This window comes from Furipterus horrens, unplaced genomic scaffold, assembly GCF_987537825.1.
Source record: "Furipterus horrens unplaced genomic scaffold, mFurHor1.1.pri manual_scaffold_13, whole genome shotgun sequence".
Classification (NCBI taxonomy): domain Eukaryota; kingdom Metazoa; phylum Chordata; class Mammalia; order Chiroptera; family Furipteridae; genus Furipterus; species Furipterus horrens.
In genome coordinates, this window is record NW_028327183.1 from 45790567 (window position 1) to 45809187 (window position 18621).

Below are 18621 nucleotides of genomic sequence, written 5' to 3' on the forward strand. Positions count from 1 at the left end.
AGTCAGGGCACACGCCTGGGTTGTGGGCCATGTTGCCAGTTGGGGGCATGCGAGAGGCAACCAATTGATGTATTTCTCACATGTTGATCTTTCCCTCCCTTCCCCTCTTTCTAAAAATAAATAAAATCCTTAAAAACCAACAAAAAACAAACACAGTTTCCTTTACATACTCAGATATTTGAGCTTTTCTCTCTCATTTATGTAACACACTGAGTGCAGAAGCAGAGATGAGACTCTTAACTATCTTCTAGTAAACCAGACATTTTGTAAAATATAAAACAGTACCACTCTCTCACAGTTTTTTTCCCCCTAGAAGATATAATTATGTTTTCCTCCAGGTCTGTTATTTATGCTAATATAGAATGGATTTATCATTGTAATATAAGAGAACTAATCACCATATTTTTCTAATTTTTCAGTTTTAATGTCTATTATGGTCAATATGTGATGAATAAATAGATAAATAAAATATGTGTATAAATGTAAATATAAATAAACAGCATGTAAATGTAATGCACATAAACAAAGGTTTTTGGGGGTACTCAAGTGTTTTTTGAGGAAAACAGGGTTCTGAGTGTATGTGCTTCCCAATCCCCGTTGGGTTTGGGCCTGCCCTAAATGCAGCAAGATTTCGTCTTCAGAGCCTTAACGGATTGCATCATTAAACGCTTGTTTCCAAACCAGGTCACAGTCTGAGGTTCCAAGTGGACGTGAATTGCTGACTCCACCATTCTTTCCTGTGGATGGGTCCGACCCTGTTTATACATAACTCTTCCTCACATAGCGAGAACTTCAATTTCCTAGTTGCAACCATGCAGTGACTCACTGAGTCCTGATATCAGGGTGTGTCTCACTATCTTCAGTCCTTATAAAGGTGTCGGTGTGGCACCAGGCCCTGCACAATCCCTGCTCGCCATGGCTGCCGTGCCGCTCCTCCTAGGTATGTAGCCCATGCTCCAACCCTCCCATCCCCAGTCCAGCCCCTACCACTAACCCTAAACCCACATCTCCAACTCCCATCCCACTCCATCACCCCCCACCCATTATCCCAACCCCATCCCAAACCCAAACCTAACCCCATTGCTAGCCCAGCTGCCTGCCCACCCCACCCCCACCTTAGCATCCTATCCATCTCTTTCTCCTTCTTCATCCCCATCACTAGCCCTATTTTCATACCCTAACATGTCCTCAACTTGCCCTTCATCCCAGCCTCAACCTTCAGGTCCTCACCTTTTCTCTCCTCCAGTCGGCCTCTGCCTCCTGGCTTCCCCGTTCTCTGAGCGGATAAAGGTCTCTGCCCAGTGTCAGAAGGAGCCAGGTAAGGTACCAGTGGTTTCCAGGGGGTGATAAATGATGAATGGCAAAGGGTTGAGTGGATTTTATTTTATTTTTTTATTAAATATATTTATTTATTTATTCTTAGAGGGGAAGGGAGGGAGAAGGAGAGGGAGAGAAACATTGATATGAGAGAGAAACATCGATTGGTTGCCCCTTGCACACGCCCTGACCAGGGACCAGCCTGCAACCCTGCCTGGGAATGAAACGTGTTGCTTTGCAGGACAATGCCCAACCAAGTGAGCCACACCAACTAAGGCGAGTGAGGGATTCTCCTCTTTTTCCTATGGTTTTTCTAGTTTCTAGACATTTGTTGAATGTCTGTTAGATTTTTTTTTTTAATCTTTACCCAAGCACATGCCTTATTGATTTTATAGAGAGGGCAAGGGAAGGAGAGAGAGAGGAGGAAAAAAAAATTGATGAGAGAGCGAAACATTGATTGATTGGGCCTCTTGTCTATGCCCCGACTGGGGACTGAACCCAAAACCAAGGCATGTGCCCTGACCGGGAATTGAACCCGAGACTTTTCAGTTTATGGAACAACACTCCAACCAACTGAGCCACACCAGTCAGGGCTGTTGGATTTTTTAAATGTATAAAACACCCTTCTTCCCCATAGCCACTTTCTTTTTAGCTTCCTATATCTCTCACTGTACTTCTCCCTCACAACTCCTCCAGATCTTTCTGATAATCCCATTTTCTCACCCTCTGGAGCACCCATTCCCCCCACCCCCACTTACCTCACCTGATATAGGTGATCTCCAGGTTTGGTCCTTAACTTCCTGGTATTATTTTCTACCCTCTTCCTTAGGTGAACTCATCTGCCTCCATGGCTTCCTAAGCATGATCTTCAAATTGTTAAAAGGGAAAGTTCTCATGCAAATAGATCATGTGTGCATTTAACATTTTATTGAACTTATTCACAGAGGACCCAGCAGGATGACAAGCTGATCCAAAGGGGGTGTGGGAGGGTGAGATATATAGCCAATGGGAGATGATGCTGAACTAAGATTGCTGAGTAAGATACAGAACTATTGAATGTCTTAAGGGACAATTCAACTGTATCCCATGGAGTTATCTTCTCTATTAGGTAGATAATTCAAATAAAACTTTATTTGTGTTCAACTTTACAGTCATAAAACACCTGACCCCTATTAATTATGAAGGGTACGTTTTTTAAAAAGTTATATTTTTAGAGACGTCCTCAAAAAGCCTCATTATAAATTCCCAAGCATGACATTGAAAGTTATGTTTTAATCTTATTTTCAAAGTTTTAGGTCACTTTCCTTGACAGAACTTCTTAGATAATAAGTTATTTCTAAAGGTAATTATGGATAAAGAGTTTGTCTAAATCTGTCTTGTACTCACATCAATAATTAAAATATTGGAAGACCCACAGTTGTTACAGGGAATGGAATACAAACTGGGGCTTAATTTATGGCATATGTTCCCAATCCCAATGAATGACAATGTTTCTATATTATTTATGGTAGTGTACAGGTTAAAGAGTGACTATGTCATGTGGTCTGTGAACTGTGCCTTTATATAACATGTGAACTGATTTATTCAACTTGATAATTTACATAGATAAAATAAGAGGTCTTAAATAGCATGCATAGTATGGCTCCTTGTTATATGGTTAATAAATCTAGAATCCTATGGTGTTCAGTGTTGCTCAGATCAGAGGATGAGCTTCTGCCTGGACATTGTGTAAGGAATTAGGGTTGTATATCTGGACTGGACTCTGTTAGTCTGAAACTCTTGCTTTAACCACCTACAGTTGTGGGTAAACTTCTCCTTCTTCGATACTGGAAATCTTTTGAAATTCTTGGCAGAGCTTCTTGGATTTGTGACTTGGTGTCTTTCATCAACCTGTAGCTGTTATATCTTCCAACATTGCTTCCGCCCCATTTTTTTCTCTCCTCTTTCTCGAGGACTTCAATTACATGTATGTTAGATCTTAATGTTTTGTCCCACATATTTCTAGTGCTTGTTTCTTTATTTTCAATTTCTTTTCTTTTGGTGTTTCAGTTTGGATAATTTCTATTGACATGCATTTCAGTTAGCTAATCCTGTCTTCTCTTGTGTCTAATCTGCACTAAATCCATCTAGTAAATTCTATATTTCAGATACTGAAAATTTTCAGTCTTAGAATTTCATTCCTTTAAAAAATATTTTATTTACTTATTTTTAGAGAGAGGGGAAGGAGATAAAAAAAGAGGGAGAGAAACATCAATGTGTGGTTGCCTCTTGTGTGCCCCCAACTGGGGATCTGGCCTGCAACCCAGGCATGTGCCCTGACTGGGAATTGAACCAGCTACCTTTTGGTTCACAGGCCAGAGCTTAATCCACTGAGCCACACCAGCCAGAGCCTATAGTATAAAATTTTTATATTTAGAATTAGCCCGTTGGACTATTCAAAATTAGGATTATCCTGTTTCGTTGGCAATATCCAAAGCATCATAGTCCGGAGCCAGTCTAACATACGCCTGCTTGTCTCCATCAGGCCTGGTCAGGGTGTTGACCTTGGCCACGTCACTGTCTTAGAGCTTCTTCCCCGCCTGCTCGATCTGGTGCTTGCTGGTCTTGACCTCCACAATGGGTGCAAGTGTACTGTTGTCCTCTATCTTCTCATGGCCGACTGGGTGCTCAGGGGGAACTTGATGAGAGATCAGTGGTCTAGTTTGTCTCTCCTGAGGGCGTTTTTCTGAGGATATTTAAGCTGCCTTTGCAGCCACGGTGTCTTAGGCCTCTGGAAGCTGGGTGATGTTCAGATCTTCGTGTGTGTGTGTGTGTGTGTGTGTGTGTGTGTGGCTGTATACACCTTTTAGCACCACTTTCTTTCCCTTCAAAGCCATGCCTTGGCCTCAGCTTTGGGAGGAGCAGAGGCTTCATTCTTTGCTTTGGGCACCACCTTCGTGTAAAGGGTTTCCTAGACCTGTTCCCATGGGCTTATAGAGCCACGTCTCACGGTAGACTCCAGATTAGATTATTTTAAAGCAGATCCCAGGCATGGTAATTAATCTTTAAACACTTCAGTATGTATCTCCAAGAGATAAAGATTATTAAAAATAATGAAATACCACTTCCGGCCATGATGGAGGCCTAGACAGACACGCTGTGTCTCCCTCCACAAGTAAGAAGGAATACAACTACTGCAAAACTAGAGACAACCAGAAGTTTGAAAAAATTAAGCTGCATGGAAGTCCGAAGTATGAAGTTATAAAGAAGTGGTGTTTGTCCAGATGGGTAGGAGGGGCAAAGCTGGGGCGAAGAGGTCAAGCCGTGCTAGTGGTGGCAGCTGCAGCGACGGTGGCAGGACAGCGGTAAACACAGACACCCATTTTTAAGGGAAGGCGAGAAGCTTCTGGGGAGCAATCCCGGCTGTAGACCAGACCCGTCAGCTTGCGAGTCCAACACCGGGGAAGGCAGACCCCCATTGCCTTGGACTGTGAGGGCCGGAGCGGGTGGGGACGGAGGAAGAAGCTCCCAGTCTCTCAGCGGAGAGTAAATGGCAAGAATCGATCTTGGACTCCCACCCCCACACAGAACGCCACAGCGTGCTGAGAAGGGTTGCCCGGTAGTGACGAGTGCACGGGGCTCCACCCCCTATAGCGTAGGAGGTGTGACAGCCCTGCCCAGGAAGCAAAGATAAACACAAAACTGTCAGGATGGCAGCAATCATGATAGAGATCCTAATGATGAAGCTCATCAGCCAGCAAATATCTGATCTAATGGATCAGCAGATAAGAAATCTTCCTGAGGCACAGTTCGGAGCTTTGGTTATAAAAATGCTTACAGACCTAACAGCAGATCTTAAACAAGATGGGGAAGGAACAAAGGCTAGTCCTGCTGAAATGAACAAAAACACATACAAAACTAGTGGTGAGGGAAAGAAAACCAGGGATCAAATCAACAAATCAGAACATAGGGAAGGAACAAACAGTCAACCAGTGCAGAAAGAGGAAACAAAAAGTGAGGAAAAAGAGGAGAGGCTCAGAAACCTATGGGACATGTATAAGCGGGCCAACATCCGAATCATAGGGTTGCCAGAAGGTGAAGAAGAAGAACTATAAATTGAAAAATTATGTGAAAAAATAACGAAGCAGAACTTCCCTAACTTGGGGAAGGAAATAGACTTGCAGGTCCAGGAAGCACAGAGAGTTCCAAAGAAACTGAACTCAGGGAGAACCACACCAAGACACATTATAATCAAAATGTCAAAAATTAAGGATAAAGAGAGAATCTTAAAAGCAGCAAGGGAGAAGAAGAGAATTACATACAAAGGAGTGCCAATAAGACTATCAGCTGATTTCTCAAAAGAAACTCTGCAGGCAAGAAGAGACTGGCAAGAAATATTCAAAGTAATGAAAAGCCAAAACCTATAACCATGATTTACTCTATCCAGCGAAGCTGTCATTCAGAATAGAAGGGCAGAGAAAGTGCTTCCAGGACAAAGTAAAACTGAAGGAGTTCATTAGATCCAATCCACTGTTATATGAAATGTCAAAGGGACTTGTTTAGGAGAAAGAGAATCCAATCTATGAACATTAAAATGAAAACTGTATCACAACAACCAACAATAGAAGCTAGGGAACTGAAACAAAGGCAAAATAAGTAGGCAACGAGAGTGGGAAAAGAATTACAGGTATGGGGAATATTTTGGGGGGAGGTCATCTGGGAGGGTGAAAGGGGGAAAGGGAGGGAGATGGTACAGGAATTAAGAAGCATAGTAGGAGGGAGTGGAGTAGACAGGAAGATGTTGAGAAGAACTATATGCACAACCAATGGGCATGGACTGAGTGGGGGGCAACTGAAGGGAGGGGTGTTATTGGGTGGAGGAGAACAAAGGGAAAAGAAGTTGGGACAACTGTAATAGCATAATCAATAAAGCATATTAAAAAAAAAAAAAAAAAAGATGTTGTACAGCCCTGGCTGGTGTGGCTCAGTAGATTGAGCACTGGCCTTGTGAACCAAAGAGGTTGCCGGTTCGATTCCCAATCAGAGCACATGCCTGGGTTGTGGGCCAGGTCCTCGGTTGGCATGTGCAAGAGGCAACCACACATTGATGTTTCTCTTCCTCTCTTTCTCCCTCTCTTCCTCTCTCTCTAAAAGTACATAAATAAAATCTTTAACAAAATAAAATAAAATAAGTTGTACACAGCTCTTGGGCTGATTAGGGCCTGACTCAGGCACACAACCACACCTAATAGCTCCAGAAGGGAGGCTGCCAGATGTTTCTAACTGGGCTACTGTGAGCATCTTATTACTAAGTGAGGAAGGGGAGAATAGATTAAAAAAAAAATTTGTCTCACTTCTCAAGACAGCCACTTGAAAAAAAGCATTTTATGTATTTATTTTTAGAAAGAGGGGAAGGGAGGGAGAAAGAGAGGGAGAGAAACATGAATGTGTGGTTGCCTCTTGCAGTCCCCCAACTGGGGACCTGACCCGCAACCCAGGCCTGTGCCCTGACTGGGAATCAAACCAGAGACCCTTTGGTTCACAGGCTGGCACTCAGTCCACTGAACCACACCAGCCAGGGCAAGAATGGATTTTAACGAGCAGAAAGCAGTTTCTGCCGGTTTGGATTGCCATGCAGAAGCTAGACACATGGGGCTTGTAGCCACAGTAATAGGTGTGGCTCTGAGCCGGGGAAGGAAGAGTTGGGAGCTCTAGCAGAAAAGACTCACGATTATCCAAATGAGGAGCTTGCCTCTTGGTCTCGCATTTGCAGTTGTGGTGCTGGCGGTCGGATTCCAGAGATGGCGATTCTGCGGAATGGTGGCTCTTGACTCTAGCAACTCGGATGTAAGCTGCTGTGGGTCACAGCTCGTCTTCCACAGACCCACCCAGCGGTGCTGCTCTGTGATGAGGGGCTTCTTTGTCATCCCCAAGGACTCCGAGAAGACTGAGGCTGAGGACTGCCGGAGCTACACTTAGTAAGTCCCCAAGTACACCCCTCATCCTCTTAAAGGGCTAACGACACCTCCCTTCTAGGCCTTGTGCTTCCTGTCTGTAGCCATCTTCGGACTCTCGTCACTAAGTGCATAAATGGGTTTGGGGTCACAAGGCCTTGAAGGATCCCTTGACAGGGCACTGGGGTGGTGTTGATGGGGACTTCTGCTTTCAGGTGACCAGAAATAGCTTAAGACTCTGAGGAGTAGTAGGACTGCTGCTGTGATCCACCAAAAACCCATCTTCATCTCTCCCAGAGCTGCCTGGCTGGGGACTACATTTCCCAGCTTCCCTTGCAGTTGGCTATGGACACGTGACTAGTTCTTTCTTCCCTGAAGGCAGATTCCATTGACACCTTTGGAGCCTGCAGCCAACAGCTTTAATCATAGTTCTAACCCACGCAGTGACTAAGTACTTCAGATTTATTTTTGAAACATTTCTACAAGCGATTTGTCACCATGCATACAACCCAAGTTTTCAATGGACTGTTCTGTGAATAGGAGGTACATGCATGCTTCTGGATTTGTCAGCTTTCCTAGGGCACAGCATGCAAATATATATATATATATATATATATATATATATATATATATATATATATTTGATTCCCTCAGCCATTAGATTTAAATCTTCTGACACAAAGGGGTCCATTTGGAGTGGGGTTTCTCATCCTCCATCAAATGGTAGAGTGGGGTTACCAGTGCAAACTCCTAGTGCTTCAGTTTTTACATCTACAAAATGGTTGTAGTAGCGATGTCTCCCTCACAGTTATTCCAAAGATTAACTGATGTGATAGCAGCAGCTCATGGTTACTATGTTCTTGGTGTTATTTGTTTCTGTTCGCTATTGCTGCTTTAAAAATAACGATGTCTTCCCTGAAGGTTATGGTTTAAGCTATAACTATTTCATTATCTCTTATGATTTTGGGGGTTGACTGGGCTAAGCAGGACTTTTTGTCTGCTTCACAGGATGTTGGCTGGAGCTGTCATGGTGTCAGGGCTTCAATGAGCTAGAATATCCAAGGTGGAGCATCCATATGGTGGCAGTTGATGGTGGCTGTTGGCTGGGACTTCGCTGGGAGTGGTGACTGCAGCGCCTACAGTATCCTGGGCTTCCAACAGCAGTACTGGGTCCTTCAAGAGAGTGTTTCAAGGGCAGGTGTTACTTCTCTTGTCAATAAACAGAAGCTGGCAGCCTCGATATCACTTCCTCTTCTGTCTAATAAGCCCTACCCCTAGATGGGGATCTCCACTCATCTTATTTAAGACAAATTTTTTAAAATCTTCACCTGAGAACCTCTTTTCATTGCTTTTTAAAGAGGATGGGAGAGAGGAAGGGAAAGAGAAACATCAATGTGAGAAAGAAGCTTTGATGGTTGCTTCCCAAATGCACACAGACCAGGGATTGATTGTACGTGTCAGGACCAGGGACTGAACCTGCAACCTAGGTTTGTGCCCTGACGGGGAATCGAACCCACAACCCTTCAGTTATGGAACAATGCCCCAACCTACACAGGCCAGGGCTTATCTTTTTCTTTTTTAAGTATATTTTATTGATTATGTTGTTACAGTAGTTCCAGTTTTTTTTCTAAAAAATTATTTTATTTATTTTTAGAAAGAGGGGAAGGGAGGGAGAAAGAGAGGGAGAGAAACATCACTGTGTGGTTGCCTCTCGTAACTTGCTCTGCAACCCAGGCATGTGCCCTGACTGAAAATCAAACCAGAAACCTTTTGGTTTGCAAGCCAGTGCTCCATCCACTGAGCCACACCAGCCAGGGCTGCACTTATCTTTAATTCATGTCTCTATTGTAGTAGCTTTACATGCATCAACTCAATCAATCTTTAAACAACCTCATGGTGCTGGCACTGTGGATGAAATAGCGGCTTTAAAACAAATCTGGTAAGACCAGTGACCAAAACAACATCACAGGGTGATCTGATCATAAATTCCTAACTGCGCAGGTCATGGTGCGCAGTCACAGCCCCGCCCCCATCAAGGTGTATAACTTCCTTAGAAAACGTTTATCTTGACCTTAAACAAGCCCTATTCATTGTTCTTGTGCGTCCTGGTGAACGGACTTTTGATAGGCCGGAGTAACCCTCTTTTCAGACCTCTCTGAAGTGTAATCCAGTCCCCGCTTTGCTTTCTCCCACCTTCCTGTAATCTTCTTTACCTTCCTTCCTTAATTCCAAATGTGTAAAAGAAACTGCAAAGCTGTCATTCAGCATCATTGTCACATGATTTTACCAATGAGATTCTGCCGAGTCCTCGCCGGAAGGGCAGCCTTGCTGTTCTGTCACTGTCCAGCAGAGGGCGCTCCACATAGTCACCGTCCTAAAGCACGTTCCCAGCCTTTGTTCCCAGCCTTTGGTCCCTAACATCTTCGTCCGTCAGGGCTTAGATTGATCACGTGCCCAGGGCTGTGCTTCATGCTTTGCATGAATGATCACACTTGAACTTCACAAGAAGGCCAGAGGTTGGTTTTTACAGATGAGGACGTTGAAGCTCAGGAGGGTAAGGACCAAGGTTACTCTCAGCAGCGGTGCGGGACTCAGTTGCGGATAGTCTGATCCCAAACCTTGATGGGTGCACAGTCTAGTGGTGAAGACAAGACCTCATAAGCCACACGGAGGAGGGTTTGCCGTTGCTGTGAGGCGGCGGTGTGTTAGTCATTCTATCGGTCCGTTCACGGCTTCTCTAAAGACGATACACATTTCTGATCGTTGCCGCGTACTGGCGCAGCCTGGCTCAGGGGAAGTATGCGTCCCCATCCCAAAGAGGAGGCTTGTGGCTTGCCTTCGTCCGTATTGTGTGAGCGGACATGCTGAGCGTCCTGTGCGAGCAGAAGCTATGGCAGCTGCTGCGACGTTCCACCCATGTCCTGTCACCACCGGAAAAGCATACCCAAACAGGGAGGGGGGGTGCCCCTTTGGCCTCTGGAATGAAGAAGACCCAAACCCACCCCACTGATATGTAATAAAACACGTGAGAAATAAATTGGTGGCTGCGAACCACTGAGATGTCAGGGGTATTTGTTACAGTGACACCCACAGTCACAGCTCATAAGGTCAGCAGTGGGTTGGGAACCGAAGCTGCCCCACACCCCACTGTGCCTCCAGGAGGTCACGCGTGACTTGTTGCTCACCCGGTATACAAGTCAGTGAGGGGTGCACTTGATTTTAAAATCCAGAGTGGATTCAGAGCTGTTTCTAGAGCAACTGCTTTCTGGAAGGAGGAGGAGGAGGAGGTGAAGATACATCCAGAGGGCTGGGAATTACTGAGCTTAATGGGTAAGGCTTTGGAACCCAATAGATTCAGGTTCAAATCTGGCTCTGACATGCACCCATTATGGGATGTTGGGGAAGCCTCCAAACTTCTCCATGCCTTACTAAAACTGGGGGTGATGATAGCTCCATTATAGGGGGGCCACACAGATTCCACGAGGTCAGGCATGGGAAGTTCCCACACGACATGTTCTGTAGCTTGTACATCTGTTAGGAACAGCTTCCCTGGTGACAGCCAGCCCTGACTTGCCAGCCACGTGAGTGAGGCATCTTAGAAAAGGCTCCGTAGTTCTCAGTAGAGTCACCCCCAGTGGATGCCACAGGAAGAGAGGAGTGCTCCTGTTGGGCCTCACTCCAGTTACCCTTGTGTGCAAAGTATTGATCAATGTTGATTTCAGGCACTAAGTTTTGGGGTAGCTTGTTATGCAGTGACAGACAACCAGAACATGTATGAAATACTGTTTACTGCCTACCCATAAAGTCACCCCCCACTCCTTTGTCTTCCCAACAGGACCTGGGATTTGTTCAGATAGCAGTCAGAGCTTCCCTCACCAGCCTCATGCTTGGTAAGGGGGAAGCTCTGTGACCAGGCACTGGCCAGAAATATAAAAGAAGGTCTAATGGGGGTTTCTGCGAAAAGGCATTTCCACTCTTAAAAAATATTTTATTTATTTATGTTTAGAGAGAGGGGAAGGGAGGGAGAAAGAAAAGGAGAGAAACATCAATTGGTTGCCTCTCGCACACCCCCAGCTGGGTACCTGGCCCACAACCCAGGCCTGTGCCCTGACTGGGAATCGAACCTATGACCCTTTGGTTCACAGACCAGCATTCAGTCCGCTGAGCTGCACCAGCCAGAGTGGCATGTCCGGTCTTTAGGAGAAGCTTCCTACTGCCTGCCTTCCCCTGCTTCCTGTCTCTGAACATGGTGTCTGGAGCTGCTGCAGCCACCTTGTGACTATGAAAAGCCACAAAACCAAGCCAGGACCATGACATTGACCAGACGAACGAGAGATGTGTCTTCCTGCACCTCTCTTCTCTCCACTGGACATGGGCAAGAGCAGGAGGGGGGTGAGGAGGAAGTAAGGCTGAGCCGCAGCCCACTGCAAGTCCCAGGGCCAGAGCCAAGGGACGGGAAGAAAGGTGGATGGAACTTGAAACAGGATGAATGAACTCTTTATTTTTCCTCACCAGATGTGACTGGGCTGGGCCCTAGATATCACTGAGGGATGGGAAAGGAAGATTCTAGGTGGTCCATGTAGGCACTTTACTGGAGTAAAGTGAAAGTGATCCATGGCTCCCCACTCCCTGCACCCATTCAGTTTCAGACCTGCGCCTTAATTACTTGTGGCCCAGAGTGTCTGCGCATGCGCATATGCCCCCCACATGGGGAAACCGTATCCGATTGGATCTCTCTGTCCAGGAAACTGTTGGGAAGGGGACTGGCCCCTTTTGCTAATTCTGCTTCTTCTGGAGAGGACAGCTGGAACTGGAACATTAAAAATATGTAAACCAGTGTGCTCAGGATGCAGCCATCAAGAAATACCGGCTGAAATCTGCACTAGAGCAGATACCGGGGACCCAGGTGGACTATAGCCTTGACTCGGGTTTCTTAGACTCCAAATTGCAAAAGTACCCTGCTCTGGGCCTTCTGTGGCTGGGCTGGAGGGCATGACCCTGGGAGTGCGGACTGGTGGCAGAGACCGAAAGATGATGGAGGGCTGGCATCAGACAAGAGATAGGGCAGGGGGCAGCAGAGGGTGGCATTGGGAGAGGAGGCCAGGGATGGGCAGGTGGAAGAGCTGAGGCGTGGCAGAATGTAAGCATTAGGGCGGGAGACTGGATGGGGACACAGTCACTGAAGCAGAAAGGACACTGGGGCTAAATCAGCGACAGCGCAGTCCCAAGTGTTCTGGCTGAACATCAGCAGTGACAGGTGGGGCATCTGTGGCCCAACTTCAGACATTTCCCTCCCCCACTGCCCGGAGCACAAGGAGACCAGGCCAGAACATTTAATTCACCTTACTGAGGGATCCCAAGTGACGGTGCACAGGGAGAGGGGCCTAAATGCTACAGGGAGAAGTTAGTCACACACGGGGTCTCCCCAGCCCGGGTAAACACCCCCCCCAAGAAGCTGCTCAACCCAGGACCAGGCCCTGAAGCCCATTAGACCCCAGGGAGGAGGGGCTTCCTCTCCAGCCCCACGTCCACCCTGTCCAGCTCCACAGCAACCTTGTCTGTCCCAGGGAAGTCCCTGAAGCCAGCCCAAGGGGGCCACCTCCAAGCAGCTCTCCAGTCTGCTTCAGCACCTGGGTGTCCGGAGTGGCGCTGGGACAGTCCAATTGGGCTGCGAGGACACGCCCAGGCATCCATGCCTTCCTCAAGATGTGCAGGGAGGACCCATGTGACAGGATGGGCTGGGCACCGCCTGCGGACGGGAACTGGGACACAGACACAGCCCAGGAGCAGAGGACTTGGAGGGGCGTCCCATGGAGATCACTACTGAGGGGAAACATTGAGAGGGGCAGAGAGGGCCGAAGCGCAGGTCACCAAATGAACAGGACACGACACGAGAGCATCAGCACTTGGGGTAGCAGGTGCTGATCCTGACGGCGCCAGGCCAGGAAGGTGGTGGGGAGCGACTCCAGGGCTGGACTAGAGCTCCCTCTTCGGGACATTTCCTCCCCTCTAAATCCAGGACTCTAGTCAATTACTTTGGCGTGACCAGCTCAGTAGAGCGTTAAGTAGCGGTCATTGATGTTAATCACCCTCATTATCACAATTCATTTCTCCAAGTAGAGCCGGCTGAAGAGCTGCGTTAGGGATTTGCTGGGTCAGCGCGCCCTCTGGTGGGCAATTGGAGACACAGCTCAGGGAAAAAAGATGGAACAAGGGGCTTAAGTTTTCAAGAGCCTCTTCCTTTCTCTTCCTGGGCGGCCACGGTGGGGAGTCTGCGCGTTCTCTCCAGGGGCCTGGGAAGACACACAAAGTTAGAATATGGGAGAGGCAAGGTGAAGCTTGTGACGTCTTGTGGGAAATGAATGGTAAGGGCTGGAGGGGGGCTGAACCCAGGCAGGAGGTTGGAGGGGGGCGGGATGGGGGTGGGGCAGACCTGCGGGGGCGGGAGGGTGGTGCCGGGGCGGGCCCCGGGGCCCCGCCCCGTTTCTAGTTGGAAGAAGGAGTGCCCCTTCCGCCCTCCGAGGTCGTTCCCACTCGGGTGGTCTGATGGGTGTTTACCGACAGCCACCGCCCGCCTGACCCAGGCCTCCAGCCTCGTGTCTCCAAGCAGCGCCCCCCGTTGTCGGTAGCGCCCCTTCAACCCAGGGCTCTGAGCTCCGGGACACTCCGCAGTGCCTTTACCAACCATCAGTCAATTATTACCCGCTGGAGCACCCCCCAGATAATCTGTTTAATTGGGAGCCTCCAGGAATTTTGTGTAATCTCTAATACGACGGTTCTCCGACTATTTGATCTCAGAACCTGTTAAATTATTTTAAATGATCAAGAACCCCAAAGGGCTTTTACTTATGTGGGTTCAATCTGACGATATCTGCCGTATTAGGAATTTCAACTGAGAAATTAAAAGTACTTATTTATGAAGTCTTTAAAAATAGCAATAACAAACACGTTACACGTTCACACAAATGTTTAAATAGCTATATTTTTCTCTTTTCTAATTAAGATTTTTTCTTTTAAAAAATTTTATTTGTTTTTAGAGAGAGGGGAAGGGAGAGAGAAAGAGAGAGAGGGAAATATTGATGTGCAAGAGATACATTGATAGGTTGCCTTTCGTGCGCCCCCTACTGGGAACCTGGCCCACAACCCAGGCATGTGCCCTGACTGGGAATTGAACCTGCAACCTTTTGGTTTGCAGGCCAGCACTAAACACACTGAGCCACACCAGCCAGGGCAAGATTTTCTTTCTTTCTTTATTTTCAGAGAGAGGTGGGAGGAAGGAGAAAGAGAGGGAGAGAAACATTGGTGTGGGAGATAAATATCAGTTGGTCGCCTCTCAGAGGCCCCCAAACAGGGACCTGGTCGGCAACCCAGGCATGTGCCCTGACTGGGAATCGAACTGTCGACCTTTCAATTCACAGGCCAGAGCTCAATCCACTGAGCCACACCGGCCAGGGCTAAATAGCTATATTTTTCAAAACCAAACAAATAGAGAAGAGTGGCCTTGTTTTATGTTTCTTTTTGCAAATCCCTTTCGTGTCTGACTCAAGAGAAGACGCTGGATCGCCATACCTGCTTCTGCATTCAGTCAGGTGCAGTACCGCTGGCCACTTAGCCTCTGGGAAACTCCACTGAACACCCGTGAGAAAATGAGAGTGAAAAAGGCAAATAATGTCTTAGCATCATTATGAAAATGGGTTTGTCCTTGGGGTTCCCTAAGGGTCCCTGACCCTCTACCCCGGAGCTTCTGCAATGCCAGGGGGACCCTCAACTTCTTGGATGGTTCCTTCTTCTAGAAGTTTCTGCATCTCCAATTCTCTGCTCAGCTTCTGGGACCACGTCTTCACCTACTCTGGCCCATATCCACCCCACTAGGAGAGAAATGAATGCGGGCTACCTGAGGGGGACAGAGCAGCCAAAAACAAGAGGACAGGTGGTAGTACCTGTTCTTTAGGGATAAGTGGGGACTTGAGGGAAGTAAGAAGCAGAGAAGTGGATGGATTTCACAGGAAGTATGGCAGGCGGGCTAAATAAAAGCTGGCCTAGTCAGTGTCAATTACAACCACGTTTACAAAGATGCTTTGCGCCCTGGGTGGTGTGGTTCAGTGGATTGAGCGCCAGCCTGTGAACCGGGGGGTCACCGGTTCGGTTCCAATCCGGCACATGCCTGGGTTGCCGGCCGGGTCCCCGGTTGGGGACGCGCAAGAGGCAACCACAATTTGATGTTTCTCTCCCTCTCGCTCTAAAAATAAACAAAAATAAAAAGATGCTTTGCCTGGCTAGTATGTCTCAGCTGGTTGAAGTGTCGTCCCATGCACCAAAAGTTTGGGGGGAGGGGCTTGATTCCAGGTCAGAGCACATGCCTGGGTTGGGGGTTCAATCCCCAGTCAGGGTGTGTACAGGGGGCAACCAATCGATGTTTCTCTCTTGCATGGGTGTTTCTCTCTTCCCCTCTCTAAAATCAATAAACATATCTTCAAAAAATTTTTGTAAAGTATGTTTTATTGATTATGTTGTTACAGTAGTTCCAGTTTTCTCCCCCTTTGTTCCCTTCCGCCCAGTACCCACCTTCCCTCCAGCAATCCTACTCCCTTTAGTTCATGTCCATGGGTTGTGCATATAACTTCTTTGGCTTCATCCTTTCCTATATTATTCTTAACTTCCTCCTGTCTGTTTTGTACCAACCGATTATGCTTCTTAGTCCCTGCACCATTTCCTCATTTCTCCCCCTCACCCCTCCCAGCTGATAACCCTCCAAATGATCCCCATACCTATGATTCTGTTCCTGTTCTGGTTTGCTTAGTTGGATTTTGTTTTTATTTTTAGATTCAGTTGTTGATAGTTGTGGGTTTGTTGGCATTTTAGTGTTCAGAGTTTTGATCTTTTTCTTAAGAAAGTCCCTTTGACATTTCATATAATAATGGCTTAGTAATGATGAACTCCTTTAGCTTTATCTTGTCTGGGAAGCACTTCATCTACCCTCCATTCCAAATGATAGCCTTGCTGGATAGAGTAATCCTGGTTGCAGGTTGCCTTTCATCACATTGAATACTGCTTGCCAGTCCCTTCTTGCCTGCAAAGTGTCCTCTGAGAAATCAGCTGATAGTCTTATAGGCACCCACCTGTAGGCAACTCTCTGCCTCTCTCTTGCTGCCCCTGGGACTCTGTCTTTATCTTTCACCTTTGACATCTCAGTCACGATGTGTCCTGGTGTGGTCCCCTCTGGGTCCAGCTTGCCCAGGACCCTCCGTGCTTCCTGGACCTGTATGTCCATCTCCTTCGCAAAATTTGGGAAGTTTCCCTTTTTTTTTTTCAATTCTTGCTTCCTCATTCTGCACTGGTTGACTGTTTTCTTCTTCCTTATGTTCCAAATCATTATTTTGAACCCTGGTTTCCTTCCCTTCACCATTGGTTTTGTGTGGATTTTCCTTCATTTCAGTTAGCATAGCCTTCACTTCTTCCCTTATGCATTTGCCATACTCAAGCTTATCTGTCAAGCCTGTGAACAACTTTATCACCAGTGCTTTGAATTCTGTGTCTGTTAGGTTGACTCTCTCCTCACTTGTTAGGTTGGCTATCTCCTTGTCACTTAGTTCTCCCACTGGAACCTTGATCCGTTCCCCCTTTCGGGCCATACTTCTCTGTATCCTCATTCTGACAGGCTCCTGGGTTTGTTTGCCTCCACGTCCCAGGTAGAGCTGTCACTCCTGTTATGTTGTAAGGGGCGGAGCCTTAGGGATTCCTCAGTACAGGGTGACCCGTTTCACCATGTTGTGGCACTGTGGAGGGGGCCCAAGAGGGGACAATGCCGCCTGCCCAGCACTCGCCCCTTTTCCAGGCACCTCTCCCACTTCCGCACTGGACTGCCACCCCTCTAGCTGCTGCCCTGGCCGTCGTTCCCAGAGTGGGTGGGTCTGTGGACGTTCTAGGACCGTGGGGGCCCTTTAAACAAGCGGACTCTGCTGAGAGACCGGCAGTTTCTGCCTCCGCCCCAACGCCCACTGGTTTGCACAGTCAGAAGCAATGAGGCTTTATTTTCCCTGGCACTGGGACCGTGAGCTTCGAGGTCCGGTGAGAAACTGGGAACGCTTTTCAGGTGTCCCTCCTGACTTTTAAAAACGTGTGACTGTGCTTTTGGCCGGCCTGCCGCCACCACACCGTGTCCTCTCAGCCCCGGCTCTACCCCTCCAACCTGTCTGGATGAGTATTTCTTCTTTACATCTTTGTTTGCTGAACTTCCATGCAGTTTGATTTTCTGGAACTTCTGATTGTCTCTAGTTTGAGGTAGTTGTATTCCTTCTTAGTTGTGGAGGGAGATGCAGCTTGTCTGTCTAGGCCTCCATCTTGGCCGGAAGTCTAAAAAATTTTTTAAAGACATTTTGCATTTGCGTGTAAAGTGGAGTTAGGTCTTGAGCTCGGATCATTGTAAACTGATTTTTTCACAGCCATGAAGGCCTGATCAGATTTCCCAGTGCTGTGGAGGATGTGGAACAACTCACAGCTCATGATCCTTCCTGGGCACCCCACCCGTCTGGGCCTCCCCAGAGCGCCCACTGGATGTCTGTGGGGCCCAGATCATGTTGCAAACTGCCCCCAGGAGGTCAAACTGATCCCATTAAGAGCCCCTGAGATACACTTCAGGGAGAGGGACTTGCCTCTGTAGGTACCAGGTGCTGTCCTGGTTTGTCCTCTCCATACTCTGCAGCCCAGTGTGTCACATTGTCCTGTCCCCCCAGTGAGAATGAAACCTTTGTCCCAGTAACACTCAGGGAAGGGCATCGTTCCAACACGTGCACACATCACCTCCTGAATCTTCAGCATCTCAGGATAAAATGGGGACAGTGAGGTGGGAAAAGACAAGTGACTTCCTGGTTAATGGCTGCTGGCTGGTTAGACCATGGGGCTGCCAGGCAGCACTGCAGTACCTTTGTAGGAATAGAAAAAGGCCTCTGCTCTGAACCAAACTCTTGAAAAGAGCGCCTCTTCAGTTCCCCAAACGGTAAAACGGAGTTCCCGTGTGACCCAGCAATTCCACTCCCAGGTATTTCACATGAGAAATGAAAACATGTTCACACAGAAACTTGGACTTGATTGTTGATGGCAGCATTACTAACATTAGCCAAAATGTGGAAACCACCCAAATGTCCGTCCATGCGTGAATGGATTAAGCAAATGTCGCATATTCACATAACAGTACATTATTTGGCCATAAAAAGGAATGAAGCCCTGACACGTGCCACAGTGTGAATGAACCTTGAAAACATGATACCAAGTAAGAGAAGCCAGACATGCACTTACCATGTAGCGTAGGACCCCATATACATGCTGTCTCCAGAAGAGGCAAATCCAGAGTAAGAACGGAGATTAGTGATTA

The 18621-nt window shown here is 47.3% G+C and overlaps 1 protein-coding gene across 1 annotated transcript; it reads left to right on the forward strand.

Moving 5' to 3' along the window:
• The first annotated feature begins 859 nt into the window (after nucleotides 1-859).
• LOC149994949 (uncharacterized) lies at nucleotides 860-8495 on the forward strand. Its single transcript, XM_090260806.1, has 4 exons — nucleotides 860-940; nucleotides 1247-1318; nucleotides 7070-7274; nucleotides 8259-8495. Coding segments are annotated over exons 1-4 (303 nt in total). The 5' UTR covers nucleotides 860-915; the 3' UTR covers nucleotides 8260-8495.
• The last annotated feature ends 10126 nt before the right edge of the window (nucleotides 8496-18621 follow it).